The 14629-nt window shown below is 36.6% G+C and overlaps 1 protein-coding gene and 1 pseudogene across 1 annotated transcript; one reads left to right on the forward strand and one right to left on the reverse strand.

Moving 5' to 3' along the window:
- Positions 1–2869: 2869 nt before the first annotated feature.
- On the reverse strand, positions 2870–10465 carry LOC126703685 (RINT1-like protein MAG2). Its single transcript, XM_050402737.1, has 4 exons — positions 10001–10465; positions 8821–8925; positions 5304–5407; positions 2870–5176 (listed from the first exon to the last, which is right to left on the reverse strand). The coding sequence occupies exons 1-4, from the start codon at positions 10305–10307 to the stop codon at positions 3263–3265; spliced, it is 2430 nt and encodes an 809-aa protein (XP_050258694.1). The 5' UTR covers positions 10308–10465; the 3' UTR covers positions 2870–3262.
- Positions 10466–10476: 11 nt separating this feature from the next.
- On the forward strand, positions 10477–12243 carry LOC126703686 (stromal 70 kDa heat shock-related protein, chloroplastic-like; annotated as a pseudogene).
- The last annotated feature ends 2386 nt before the right edge of the window (positions 12244–14629 follow it).

A 14629-nucleotide genomic window follows, 5' to 3' on the forward strand; every position in this document is an offset into this window, starting at 1 on the left:
AGGCTATCCATTGTACTTCATGCACTCTGCAAAAACCTAAACAGTTATAAATCTTCTGCTTCCAGCAGTAATTGCATGCAGCCACTGTTGCTCAAATTGGTCTGTCCTAATTGTAGCAGAGAGAGAGAGAGAGAGGAGAGGTACAAGTGAAACCAGTGTTGCAGTGATTAGTTTCGAGTAAAAGAGCCAAAGGATAAGGAAAAATAAGGACTACTTTAACATTATTGACCTTGAAGGTATTGCCTTCCTCAAAATCTGTCGTCCCTTCTTCCAGCCACGTCTCCTATACTATACACTTCCCTTCAATTATGATCTTCTGATAGTATTGTTCTTAATTAGACCGGTTCCACAAACAGATTATATATGCGGCTACACATCATGAATACCATGCATGAAAAATTTGAACTTCAAACTCACAGCGAAGTCCATTTTGACCCCACCATTTATCAGACTTGTATGTGAGATCTCTTTCAAATTAACATTCTACAGTGACCTATATACGGTTGTGTGCCCTGCCTATAGGATGGCATTCTACAGTGACACTTAAATATTGCCTGTCCTATTTTAGCAACATCAACCAATGCCAGTATGTCAACTGTCAAGCTAAGGAAAGACCTTTGAAAGTTCACGTGGTACGCATGGTGTGGGGGAACCCACTTTTTTATTAAGCAAAGAAAAAAACAAAAGGGAGAGATCTTTGATAGGTCACGCAATGCAAGCAAAGCAATAATATAAAAACGATAAGAAACAAGTTACTTGATAGATCTTACAGTTTATAGGTTAGCCCCTACAAGCTTTGTAGAGTCCAGGACAAGAACCAGTACTCACAGCACACGCCATTGTGGTCCTTCTTTGGCATTGTTTTCGTCCACTGTAGGGGACATGTGAGACCAACGGCCAAGCTGCCCTGTCAGTGAGCAACAGTGTCTCCTTTATACGTTACACCTAGCTATATGCTTCTAGCATGTCCGTACATTATGTTTTGTTGCTGTCAAACTTTAGTACTAAATTCAAATATTTTTTGCTATCTGTTTTTTACCGTATGGCTAATAAATAACTAGATACCATCTTGAAGGGCAGACTAAATTAAGACCGTCAAATATTTGGGCTTAGAAAAGGATGGAATCGCGTGAAATATAGGGAAGAAAATGCCATTAGAATAGAATAGGAAAGTTATTTATCAAACCATGTACCGGTTTGGATTTACCGTTTTCCACTAAATCTTGGATTGCGTTTTCTGTTTTTTTTTTTTTTTTTTTTCCAGCCGTACTATTTGACCAAGTCAATTGTGAACAATGTACTGTTTACGGACTCATAAATTTCACTTTTCAGCAACTTTTTCATTAAAAATGGGTCTCACGACACTATTTACATATTTAAAAATTATTTTACTACAGTGTTTTCAGTTTCAGTTTTCAGTTTCAGTAAAAATAAACTCAATCCAAACAGATCCCATATATACAAACTAATAAATTTAATGACAACATTAAATTTTTTCCACAATTATCAAGGTAGGTAGTAGGTTATGATTGATGTATAATAAAAATGATTATAGTAGTAGTCTAATGTAAAATTAATATTGTACTAATGATCATAACTTATCGTTTCAACAATTTGTAAAATTTGTTGCGTATGTAATATTATATTGTTGTTACACAATCGTTTGCGTCAACAAGCACACATGAGCCGCATATATTAAGATAGACCTATCTTATTATACCTTCAGCTCTTACGAAGTTCATTCTCAAAATAAAAAAAATTAAAAAAAATAAAAAAGCTCTTACGAAGTTAAGCATAGTTGGATACTCTGACACTTCCTACTTCTTGCAATCACTTGATTTTATCCAAGTCCATCATGAGTGACAGCCATCATTATATTCACCACTCATATGCAAGTAAAGGCAAGGCTTTTTGTTTTTTGTTTTTTCCCAAAAAATAAATAAATAATAATAAAAATAAAATATAAAATATAAAATAAAATAACCCTTGAAGGGGATGCAGGTAAGTGAACCCAATTTCCTGTCAATATTCCTAATTTTAGAGATTTTATCCTCTAATTTCTTGCCATCAAATAAAGGGATCTTTAAATAGTAGTAAAATATGTGCTTACTACTTTCTGTTTCAAAATTCTTCACACAAATCATCGACTCAACTAATTTGTTTTCCATTTTGATGAGGTCTTGGGTTTATCTCATTGCAAGTATGGGACTTGTTAAGGAATCTATCTTGTCACTTGGTACAAAAAGAAAACTTTGGAGCTCTAATAAAATTTCTCTACAAACCCAGTCCTTGCACACTATAATTCACATGTCCCACGCCCTACATCATCAGCCAGTGCCGACCATACTTGAGCAGTTGCCTAGCTAGAGTAGCCATGATTCGCTTTAAATGAATCGAACCTAGATTCAGGACAGTTTTTAACTATCTTGATTCGTAGGGCCTACAAAAGATATAAGATAAAATTTCCCTTGATGTTTACAGGAGTAAATCGCAGTAGGTTCTCAAAGTTCCAAATTTCACATGTATTTTGAGTCATAGAATCAGGAATTTTGTTAAAAATTTGAAGGAAACACCATTACTACCATTATTCCCTTCTGAGAGATCCATTCAATGACTTAGGAGCCTGGAGATTGTTCAACTCTTCTCACCCAAAATGGTCCTAAGAAACACAAAAGTAAAAAAGAAAGCAGATCAAGAAACAAATGCAAGTATACACCTTGAAAAATGTCTTCATTATTTTATTTTAAATTTTTTCTTTGGCCAGAAGCTTGAAAGATTTCATCATCCCTCTTATTGGCAGACCTATGGCACTTCACACATAGATGTCCAGACATTTACTTTCACACTATAATGTCATGAAACCACAAAAAGATGTAAATTGTATATCCATTTCAATTGCTAAAACAAATAGTAATTATAATTTAATAACGAATGGAGTGGTTTTCCTTGAACCACATTTACAATTTATTAAGCACACCTGCCACATAGGCAGTAGATACATCATACCTGGCTGAAATTTAAGAACAGGAGATGTTCTAGGGTGTAAGCAGTGGTTGACCGTTGTAAGAAGTGGGTTGAGGGAAACTGGAAATTACTGGTACTGTTAAAATGAATTGATCAGTTCAGGAAGTCCAGAGCCATGTACACAAAATGGTAACCACTGCTTCAATAAACCTGAGCTAACCTCCTGGTTGTTCCTTTAAGTTGCAGTGTCTTCTTGGGACAACGATACACAAATGGGAAAAGTTTGCTTCTAAAGCCTTTAACTTTTGAATACTCTACTCCTTACTATCTTTTCCGTCTCAGTTACACTCAAATGCCTAATCCCATTATCCTTCATCCATTTCTCACCTCCTGCCAGACTATCTTGAAGCTGCTTCTCACCCATTTTCAACAACTTCAAGCCCTCACTTGCTTTTGGAAAGAATCCTTCTGGCCTCAAACACCAAGCCCCGAACACCCCAAATAAAACCTGCAAATCACTGTCAAACCTCTCAACACCACCATCATAAAACTTCACATTGCTCATAAGAATATTCTGAAAAACCAACCTATCTACCCCAGCTGCCAAACTTCTCCAGACCCTAACAAAGTCTATCCTGTTCAAACTTTCTTCAACTACCAAAACTTTTCCTTGCAAATAATCTAAAGCTACAACTAAAGACTTGGAAACTGTCCAACCTTCTTCGCCCTTTTCCTGCCACTGCCTTCTGTTCTTCATATAATCTCGAGATTGAGCATCAAATCCCCTCAAGATAACAACAGATATCTTCTCAACCCACTGAGCTCTAAACTCCCCCAACTTTCCAATCTCCTCATCAAAAATACCTCCTTCAGATCCTTTAATTGGCTCTTCACGACTGCCATACTCACTAACAGATAATCCCAGTTGGTCACCTTGATTCAATTCCATTTCCAGAAAGAAGACATCCTCACACCATTCCTTTATCACAGATTCAAAGTAATGAGCAGCATTAATGGAATTTGCAACTTTAATAATGGCATCATCATCTGTTAACGCAGTCAGTCCTTCAGCTTCTTGGCACCTCTGAAGTATGCAATCCAAAAATTTTCGGGTAATAGGTGCACCACCTAATCTGAGAAACCTTGATCTCAACGATATGCTAGGCAATGATCGACAACGATCAATCATAGATGATAGATGCCGAAGAAAAGCACTGGAAACGGCTGGAGACTTGAAATCCTCAGGAACAGATGAAAGAACTGCCCCCTGAACTTTCATTCTCCAATTTCTCTCATCATCCATCTCAGGCTTCAACTTATCTAGTGCTTCACTAAGTTCTATTTCTGCCCATAAATCTAGCCAGTCAGGTCGGTCACAAAAGACAGAGAGAGATGAAATCTTCTGCAGATTCCCATCTTCCTGAAAGGAAAGCAAGATTCCAGAATGTTCTACCAGAGACCTAACTCGTTTATCAAAAGATATCATCAAGTCAACAAGATGGAGCCATGAAATCCTTGCCTGTGACCGAATACCAGTGGCACTCTCTTCATCCAGTTGACCAACATAAACAGGGAATATCTCTTTTGCCAAGTATGTTGATAAGGAGGATACCATTGCTGAAATCCATTCTTCTCTGCAACTGTACCCTACTAGCATTGCTTCATCAACCAGTGGTTGCAATAACTCATCCATAGAGTCAACATAGTCCTTAGTGATCTTATATACAAGAGCAAAAATGAATTCTGGCTTATCAACCCACTTTGAGAAATGGAGTTGGGATGCCAGTGATATGGGATTTACAAGCTCTTCAATAGCCCAGAGAGGCTGGCGCAAAGCAACTTTCCGGTTAAAGCCCTCTAGTTGCCGGGATTTCCTTTGACTCTGCAACTCCTGCAGTCTGCACAAGGCGAGAAAGTTTTCACAGTACTGGTGTTTGAGGTCCCCTTGCATTGTGAAAAGTGGATTTGGGACTTCAGCTGATTTTCTATCTGGGTTTGAGGAAGTCAAGGTAGAAAGGGGAGGAGGCCATCCAAGGGATGCAAGAAGGGCCCGATGATCTGCAATTGCCTGTGGTCGTAAAACGGCTAGAGCTCGATCTACTCTGTGATCTACTGCTGACACAAGACGTGCCCATTTAGGGCGTGTCTTTGTAACTGATGTTAAAACTTCTTCTGTCATTTTAAGGGTGTTGATAGCAAGCAGACGCATTTCCTACAACAATTGAGATTGAAGAAATGTAATAATAATAACTTAAGAAAACTATATTTGTAAAACAATCGGTTCACAGTCAACACCCCCCCCCCCCCCAAAAAAAAAGAAGGAAAAAAGGGATACTCACATCTGAATTCTGTGTGGAAGAATGCTTCTTTAGGTTTTTGTTCATAACAGAAGATACAGCGTCTTCAATATCACCAACCAAAGTGTCAAGCTTTAGTGCCGTCTCTGAAAGATAAAAGAGAATTTTTATCACACAAATTAAACATAGTAGGTGTTACAAAAGATATTGTTCGCCTTCAAAAAGGAAAACTAGAGTGAAATGCAGGTAGGGGGATAGGGTAAAACACCCACATGATTATAACTATAATCCTATGTTAATGGAGTTGGGCATGTTTGACAGGTGAATGTGGAAGAGTCACAAGCATTTAATCCCCACGATTTTGGACAGATTGATATGGCTAAATTGATTAAGTTTCTTAGTCATGCGTGTTGCTTGCATCCATGCAGATCCCAACATTAATACTATGTGATATCCAATGTGAGAATTATGTCCATATGAAAGTATTGCATAGGTACGAGAAAAACAAAATAGGCTCTAGAAACATTTATAAACTGAAACTTGTCCACCCAACACCAAAATGAGCAAATAAAAATGTAAACTCAAGGATACATTATTTTTACAATGACAGATGTTGAAACACGAACAAGATGAATCCGGAAAACACAACGTATGTTCCTATAGGGAGAAGAAAAGGTAGGCAAATGCTGTGACAAATCTAGAAAGAAGTGTAAGGAAACTCAAGATTGCAAGGACCTCACAGTGCTGAGCTTTCCACATATAACCTAGGAGAAAATGCAAAAACATCCACTAAATCTTGAGTTAAAATCAAACTTATCCCATGATCTTTTAAATTGATTTTTTTTTTATATAGGTAAATAAGAAATTTTATTAGAATCAAAAAAAGTGAAGCTCAAGTACGGGGTGTTACAGCCATCCAGTCAAACAAAGATTTTAATACAATCATCTTAAGCTCTGTTGTTGTGTGCTCTATTCCTTCAAAAGCCCAATTATTCCATTCACGCCAAATGATCCACATAAGGCACAAAGGAATGGCCTTCCAGCTGTTGCCACCCCTACGTTTGCCAAACTGACCCATCAAACAATCCAACAAGTCCACCACACAGCAGGGCATAAACCATTGTATTGTACATCAAATAGGCACAAAACCAAAGACCATAATTCCCTAGAATACTCCCAATGCAGCATAATATGATCCACATACTCTACATTCTTCTTAAACAAAAAACATCAGTCCACAATAATAATCCCAGGCCTCTGAAGGTTATCTAAAGTCAGAATTAACCTTAGGAGTTTAATTTGAAATTGTAAACTCCTAAGGTTAGGGAAATGATCAAATTGGCCCTCCTGACATACTTCCATTGGCTCAGTACACAAAAAATGTTATTATGTGCACCACACATGATTTATTTTACTAAATAATACATGTTAAAATAAAATTTAATAAAAAAAATTCTAAAATTCATTGGATTTTTTCTTTATCTTCTCTCTCCATGATCTTCTTTTTCTTTTTCCTTTCTTTCTCCTATCCCTTAGGAATTCAGAAGTTGGCAATTGAACAATCACTCTAGCAAAGAGAAACAACAACAACAATTAGTTCCTTTGATGTTGGTCAGCATCAAAATTGCTCCATAACTTGACCCATCTATACATTCTCACTCCAAACCCAACAACAGAGGAGCCAGTAGGGGCATAATTTCCTAGATTTCTTTAGAGATGTGTGGGGGGTCATGGTGTTGGTGTTGGTGTTGGTTGTGTGTGGTGGGTTTGGGTTGGAAGTGGCGGTGAGAGGTATGACAGCTATGCGTCCACAAATGCGGCATTGTTTACTGGGTTGCGGATTTTGGGTTGTGGACAGACTTTAATTCGATTGTCAGGCTTTGACTGGGTTCTCTAGATTGAGGGAGCTTTGATTGTGTCAGTTGCGGCGCCATGTTTGAGGATTTTTTATAGGCGATCTGGTGTACTTTTGGGAAGAGGATTTTGGGCATTAGAGTGGTGGGGGTGCTGTGGATTATGGCTGTCTGCAGCCTATTCAAGGATTGTTTTGGTGTACTTTGGGGAGAGGATTTGGGTACAAGAGTGGTGCTGCTGCTGTAAAGTGGCAGTTCGTGGATTTTGAGTGGCCAGCTTGGGTTGTTTGGCCATGGGTGAGAGATTCTGGATGGCTGGCTTCAGGTTTTGGCATGAGTAAACACACTCAAGCCCCCGGCGGAGGAAGAAGAAGATGTGGGGGAAGACAATTCAAGAATTCTATACTATATTCTAATTAAACTTATACTTTCAAAAGAAATTTTTATTAAAATGACGTACTCCACATATGATAGCATTCTGCCCACTAATCCAAAGGAAATATGACAGAAGCAATAGAAAACACAAACAGACAGATCCAAAGACAGTGTTTGGCAATATAGGGTTGCAATTTAATCAAACTAGATTCCTCACTAATTGAATTTCCACGATAAGGGCTTTAATTTCAATTCCAAGCCCAATTCCACACTGCCAAACACAGCATGTAAAGAATAAAATCCTCATTTCCAAACAACAGAATTAGTCAAAAAATTAATAATAATTTTTTTATTTTGATAAATAAGAAATGACTATATTGATAAAGCTACTTTATGCAAAAAGAGCACAAAGAAGGCAAAATGCACAAAGAAGAAAAGAGGAAAGAACAAAAAAGAAAAATAAATACAAGAAAGAAGAGAACTATAAAACAGAGGGAGGGAATCACTAGATGTGAGTCCCCAAGCCCAAGACCAGTCAAACAAAGAACTCACTAAAAGAAGCAAGCAGCTGGTCTTCCGAACTATCCACATCCTCAAACATTCACCTATTACACTCCCTCCATATACACCACGTTAAAGAAAAATTTTTCTTTTTGATGAATGAGCAAAAATTGTTACAAAGAAGAAACAATACATCAACAATAGTGCACAGAACACTTATCTACGGAGCTGAATTACATCAGCAACAGCACACACTAGCTCATGACAATTCCCCAAATCAGAATACATTGCTCCCGAGGCACACATTGTCCTTCCACACTTATATGTGACACAACAAACTAAAAGGCCAGCTTACATACGACAGAACTCAAACTCTTTCTTTTTATTATTCATAAACTACACAAGTACCTGATGGGTCTTGAACCGACAACCTCACCCTCTACCTAGAACTTATAAGGGAAGGGGATGCCACTAGAGCTAAAGCTTACTGGCACTACAGACCTCAAAACCTTCAATTCAGAATCTCCCCATGCCATGATTACTGAAAAACTATGAAATCCTTTCCACTACTATTTACTCTACAATATCAAGAATACACACACTATCTAAAGAGAAAAACATTCCACATTTTACACTTTCATGAACCTTCTACAATGCATTTTCGAATGTTACAAACACAAACATACATATTCCCACTCACTATTCTCATTTTTGAATAATTCCATAACTCAAAATCACCAAAACACTTTTCTTACCACTGCATTCACACTCTACATTCTTCAATTTCCATATCTCAAAGCAATTTTTCAAAAGAAAAAAAAGAAACTAACCTGCGTAGATTCGAACCGTCTCCACCCTTGCCACCTCCTTCGCCAATGCTGGCAGCTCCTCCCCCAATATCTTCTCCGCCTTCCCATTTCCCTCTCCTCCTCCATCTATATGCAAATTTCACAAGAAAATTATCAACAAAATTTCAAAAATTTCACCAAAGCCCTCCAAATTAAAGTACTCATCCCCTCCCCTCATTATAAAAGCTCAAAATTTTATGATAATAATTGGGTTTTCTTTTCTTTAAAAAAAAAAAAAAAAAATGCTAATACACTATTTTTCCCACTCTAACAAGGTCTCCAAAATATTAGACCAATAGAAACTAGGAATCATGAACACGGTACAGGTACGACACAGAGGTTTTGACAATAGTACAATGCGGATACGGCACTCCAAATGAAGTGTCCGTGCTTCATAGAATTAAAACCCTAAACTATTTGGGGGAAAAAATGTCTTAGATGTGTCGAATCATCAATAATGATTAATTTTTCCTAACAACTTTGAGACTATTATTTTTGTAGCCTAATATCCTACATACTATATTGTTAACATTAATCACCTAATCTCTTGCATGAACACATGCCAAACAATCTCTCTCTCTCTTTTTGATATGTAAAACAATCTCTATCTCTGTTAACCCAAAAATCAAAATTGAAAATTATATTACAACTTTACTTAACCACTCATTGCCTTATATCCAACAAGATAAAGTAAATTTTAAAAACAATAAAAATTTTGGCTAAAATGCAAATGGCACCTTTCTCTAACTATACTTTCATACAATTGAATTTAAGTTTCAAATATATTCAATTCAGGCATTCTGATTGCCATTAAAAATTTATTATTTTCACATGAAAAAAAAATTTTATAAATTTTTTATGTGAGAATTTTTTTTTTTTTTTCATTAGTTTATTGCATACTTAACCCAAATTGTTTTTAATGGAATTTGATAGAAGGCCTAAATTGAATAAAATTTGAAACTTTGAGTCAAACTTATAGGGTGCAATTTGCATTTTAGCCTAAAATTTTTAATTTCTTGTTTGTTAAATTTTATGCTTTTTAAACTAAGATATTTGATTTAACCACTGATTAATTAGCAAATTCACCAAGTTAATATTCAATTCATCAAAATTTGAAATTCAATTGCAGAAATTTCACATATAAGAGAAATGCACGTAGAACCTGAAAAGGAAGAGGTAGGAGAGCAAGTAGAGGATCGGAGTCGGATCAATTTGGCGCTGAGATCGTCGAAAACGGCGTCGAATCGATCGGAGAAGGAAGCGTAGGCGACGAGGCTAGCTCCGAGGCTCCGGTTGAGGTCGGTTAGGGTCCGATCCAAGTCGGAGCACCGGGTGCGGAGCTCCGAGACGAGAGCCGGAGCTCCGGCGAGGTCGGCCCTGGCGCGAAACTTGTCGTTGAGGAATGAGAGCACCGAGGAAGAGAGCGTGTTCGATACTGGAAGCGTCTGGAACGAGTGTTCGTAATCCATAAGGCATTTACGGATTTGGGTTGCGGGTGGGAAATTTGAACGGTGAGTGAGGGTATTTTGGGAAGTTTACATACGATCGTATGAGAGAGAAAGCGAGTGTAATGCAATGGTGCTTTTGCTTTATGGAGGGAGGGGCAGAGTGAGTATTTGAGTCCGAAGACTTGGTTTTGACTCAGATTTGGGCTTTGATTAAAAAAAAAAAAAACTAAGCCCAAAACAAGTTGGGTCTATAAAAAACAATGGTTGTCTCTCTCTCTCTCTCTCAATCACTCAATTTCTAGGGTTAGGGTTTATCTCATTCTTCTTCAATGGCGTCTTCAACCTCCGCCCAATTTCGAATTACCCCTCCTCCTCCTCCTCCTCCTCCTCCTGCTGGGTATTCCGGGAAGCTCAATTTGGCTTCTGTTTCCTCCAAAGCGTTTTTCTTTGGACACAAAACGACAGCGTTTTACCCGAACCTAAGAGCGAAGAGCGTGGTGTTGAGAGTAGTAAACGAGAAAGTGGATGGGTTCGTTTTGGAGACGACGAATTCGGCGAGGGGAGCCGAGTTTCTGCGTGCGTTGACTATGAAGATGGGTCCGCATGGTGAGCAGATTCCTCTGGTATGAAGGAATTGGTATTATGGGTTTTGTATTTGTTTTGCGTTTTTTGGTAATGGGTTTGTCAAATTTTTTGTTTTTTGTTTTTTGTTTTTTGTTTTTTTTTTTTTTTTTTGGAAATTGTGATTTGTGACTTTGAAAGTTGAAATTGTGTTGAGAGTGGAAGGAAATTAGAAATGGGGTTCTCGGTTGGGTTTTGGTTTTGTGTTTTGGGTAATGGGTTTGTAAAAGTTTTTTCCTTTTGGAAATGGTGACATTGAAATGGTGTTTAAGAGAAAGGGAATTAGAATTTAGAAATGGGGTGATGGGTTTTGTGTTTTTGGTAATGGGTTTGTTAAAAGTTTTTGTCTTTGTTTAAGCGAGGGCTTTATTAATTAATTAATTTTTATTGGTTTAATATGACAGTATTTGGTTTGTGAATGCGGTATTTGTGCTTTGGTTAGGTGTGGGTTGGATTGTTAAATTCTAGTTGATATTGTGTAAATAACTCTGTTGTTTGTTTGATTCATGTGTGACAATTTATTTTCAGTGCCATGGGTTCGATGTTTCACCATTGTCACTAGGTCTTGAAACACTAGGTGGTGTAATGACAAAGATCATCCCAAGATATACTACTCTGCCGACCTCCAAGTCAGAGGTGTTCTCCACAGCCGTAGATGGGCAGACTAATGTTAAAATTAATGTTTTCATAGGAGAGAGAGAATTCGCTTGGGACAACAGATATGTTTGCAGCTTCATTTTGAATATCCCACCTGCACCTCGTGGGGTTCCTCAAATTGAAGTGAAGTTTTGCATTAATTCGGATGGTATTCTTTCGGTTACTGCGGTTGACAAGGGCACAGGGGAGAAGCGGGGCATTGGCATTATAAATTTGCCCGACAGGAAATCGGTATGTTAAAATATATAGGGTTTGGATAAATGTTTGATCTTTATTTCAGTTTGTAGCATGAGGTCAAAAGATGAAAAGGAACAAAGCTAAATGTGTCAAAATATGCAGATGCGAAGGATGGTTAATGAAGCAGAGAGGTTTGCAAAGGATAACAAGGAGAAGAGAGATGCCATTGACTTTCTCTGTCTACCAGACAGAGAAACAGCTCAAGGAACATGGAGAGACAAGGTTCTTGCCCCAGAAAACAATTTAATGGACGGGTTTTAGCCGCCCCCTAAACAAATGGGACGGGGATGGGGTTAACATTTTCCCCTGCACCCGGCCTGTTTTTATTTAAATAATTTAAAAAAATATTTTTATAAGTTTTTAGTAAGACATTCATATGTGTTTTTAGCCTTTTTTTACTTTAAATTTATAATTTTTTTTATATATCGTATTATTAAATTTATACTTTTATGTTTTAATATGTACGTTTTTTATACTTTTTAATTGTTGTGTTGCTATGTTTGAATTGTTTTTGTACTTCTTATTATTTGAATTCTTGTATTGTTATACTTTTAAAAGGTTTTGTAGTGTTAGAACTTTTTTTTTATAAATGTTTTATGAGTTTTAATCTAATGCATTCAAAATAGACTTTCAGGAAAAATTACATTTTATACCCTAAACTATTTGAATGTACATTTTATAACCTAAACTATCACACTACCCTCCATTACTTTTACTATTAAATTAAATAGAAATTAATATCACATGTCTTGCACATTATTTTCGCTTAGGTGTCACATTTTTAAAGTCCATAACACGTTTTTCACAAACAATTAAAAACAAAATGTTTTTTCCTATCAAAAAAAAAAAAAAAACAAAACAAAACAAAATGTTTTTTCTTTTTTCTTTTTTTCTAGTCTTTCTCTCTCTGCGTACAGCCCTTCCCCTCTCTCCTGCCCAGCAGCTCTTCCCCTGTATGATTGACTGTATTTCTTTTCCGAGAACATCAAAGGTCAAAGCTGGCACCGTATGACTGACTATATTGTATTTTATAAAGCCCTGAAGGACATTGCAATGAGTTTTAATTTTCAAAGAACTACGTAATATTGCTAGTCCTTTAATTCCATTAAACAAGAGCCAATTCAACACCATCTTTGTGTTGCTTGTAAAAACTAATGAGCTAATCTTGGAAATGAATAGCAAAACAAGACTAAAATGTTTTAATCTATTTCCCTCTATTTGGAAAACCGAACATAAAGTCAAATAATGGGTCATTTGATATAGGAGTTTAAACAAATGTTTTTAGTTTTTAAATAATATTACACGTATTTTAACACACGTTTTCACCTAGACATATTTCCAAAAAATACAAATAATATTACTAGAACAACAGTACCAAACAACCCCATAATTCCCAGAAAACAACGGTGGTATGTTTAGGCAAGCCCAAAAGTAGGGAAGCTACCAATCACTTCATTTGACCTTAGGAGGACTTGTACTTATCAATAATTGATTAGGGGAGAAGAGAAACTGAATAATGGTAAAGAGAAGAAGAGTTGCCATGGACAAGAGAGAGGGGAAGAGTTGTACCTGTACGTACAAGAGAGAGACATGGAAAAAAAAATGAGAAAAGAAATAAGCATTTGATTTTAATTATTAGTGAAAAGGGTGTTTTGGTCATTAAACAATGTGTCACCTAAGTAAAAATCATGTGCAAGTCATGTGATATTAATTTCAGTTTAACTTAATAATAAAAGTAATGTGGCGATGCAAAGTGTGATAATTGTGATAGTTTAGGATGCAAAGTGTGCATTCGAATAATTTAAGGTATAAAATGTAATGTAGTGTATAGTTTAGGGTAGTAAAGTTTAATTTCCGCAAACTTTTAATAAATTTTATATATATATATATATATATATATATATATATATATATATATATAATTTGGGTGTGGAGGGATAGGCACCCGTAGGACCCGCTAGAAGTTCAACACAAGCCATCAAGGATGCCATTGCAACTCTCAATCAAGAAGTCATGCAACTAGGTCAGTCCCTTTACAACCAACCAGGTGCTCCTGGTACTAGGCCTAGACCTACTCTTGGCAATGAATCCAAGCCTTCAGAATCATCAGGCAAGGAGCTTGAAGGAGATCTTATAGAAGCAGATTTCACCAAGAGCAATTGAGATAGCAAAATTTTGATATTTTTTGCCATCCTTTTCTTCCTTTCTAATGTGTGTAAGAATTGATTTTGTAGGATCAGATTTGGTTGCTATTTGGTTAACAGCTCCAGCCATTTTTAGTTGTGGAAAAGAATGCTATTAGAAATAAAGTTGAAACCACTATAATAGTTTCCATTGATATCAAAACCTCTGGGTGACTATAGTCCCATGTACTTTGTAAGGGTCATTCTACAGTACCCCCTATTTGTTTTGGGGGGTACGGTACCCTCCCAAATCTTAACCATTAATTTATCATTGTTTCAATCCTAGCCATTCATTTAATTTTAATGGAAACCGGTTATTGGTAAAGTAGGTCAGTGTATATAAACTAAAAAAACTTCAGATTAATCCTATCTCTGCTTTTTCTCTTGCATTCTCTGCTCCTTCTTCCTCTAATTATTCGATTCTTTCTTCTTCCTCTGGTTCTCAAATTCTTCCTCTCTATTTATCTCTTCCTCGACTCGTGACAAGCTTCTTCTTCTTCTCCTCTCTCTTTTTGGTAGCCACACTATTCAAGTTTGTTTCTCTCAACTCTTCTCTTCCTCTTTAATCTCTCCATTTCTCAATTGTTCAGGTTTTTCTGTGGGTATTTGGGTTTCATTTGATTTTTTTTTTTTTTTTTTTTTTGG

Source organism: Quercus robur, chromosome 10 (genome assembly GCF_932294415.1).
Source record: "Quercus robur chromosome 10, dhQueRobu3.1, whole genome shotgun sequence".
In the NCBI taxonomy this organism is placed as follows: domain Eukaryota; kingdom Viridiplantae; phylum Streptophyta; class Magnoliopsida; order Fagales; family Fagaceae; genus Quercus; species Quercus robur.

Excerpts from the sequence above, each read along its gene's own strand:
- LOC126703685 (XM_050402737.1), bottom strand. The coding sequence starts at position 10,307 with ATGGATTACGAACACTCGTTCCAGACGCTTCCAGTATCGAACACGCTC. Across the intron at positions 5,408-8,820 it reads GACGGTTCGAATCTACGCAG|AGACGGCACTAAAGCTTGAC; the intron begins GTTAGTTTCTTT and ends TTTATCTTTCAG. Across the intron at positions 5,177-5,303 it reads CTTCCACACAGAATTCAGAT|GAAATGCGTCTGCTTGCTAT; the intron begins GTGAGTATCCCT and ends CAATTGTTGTAG.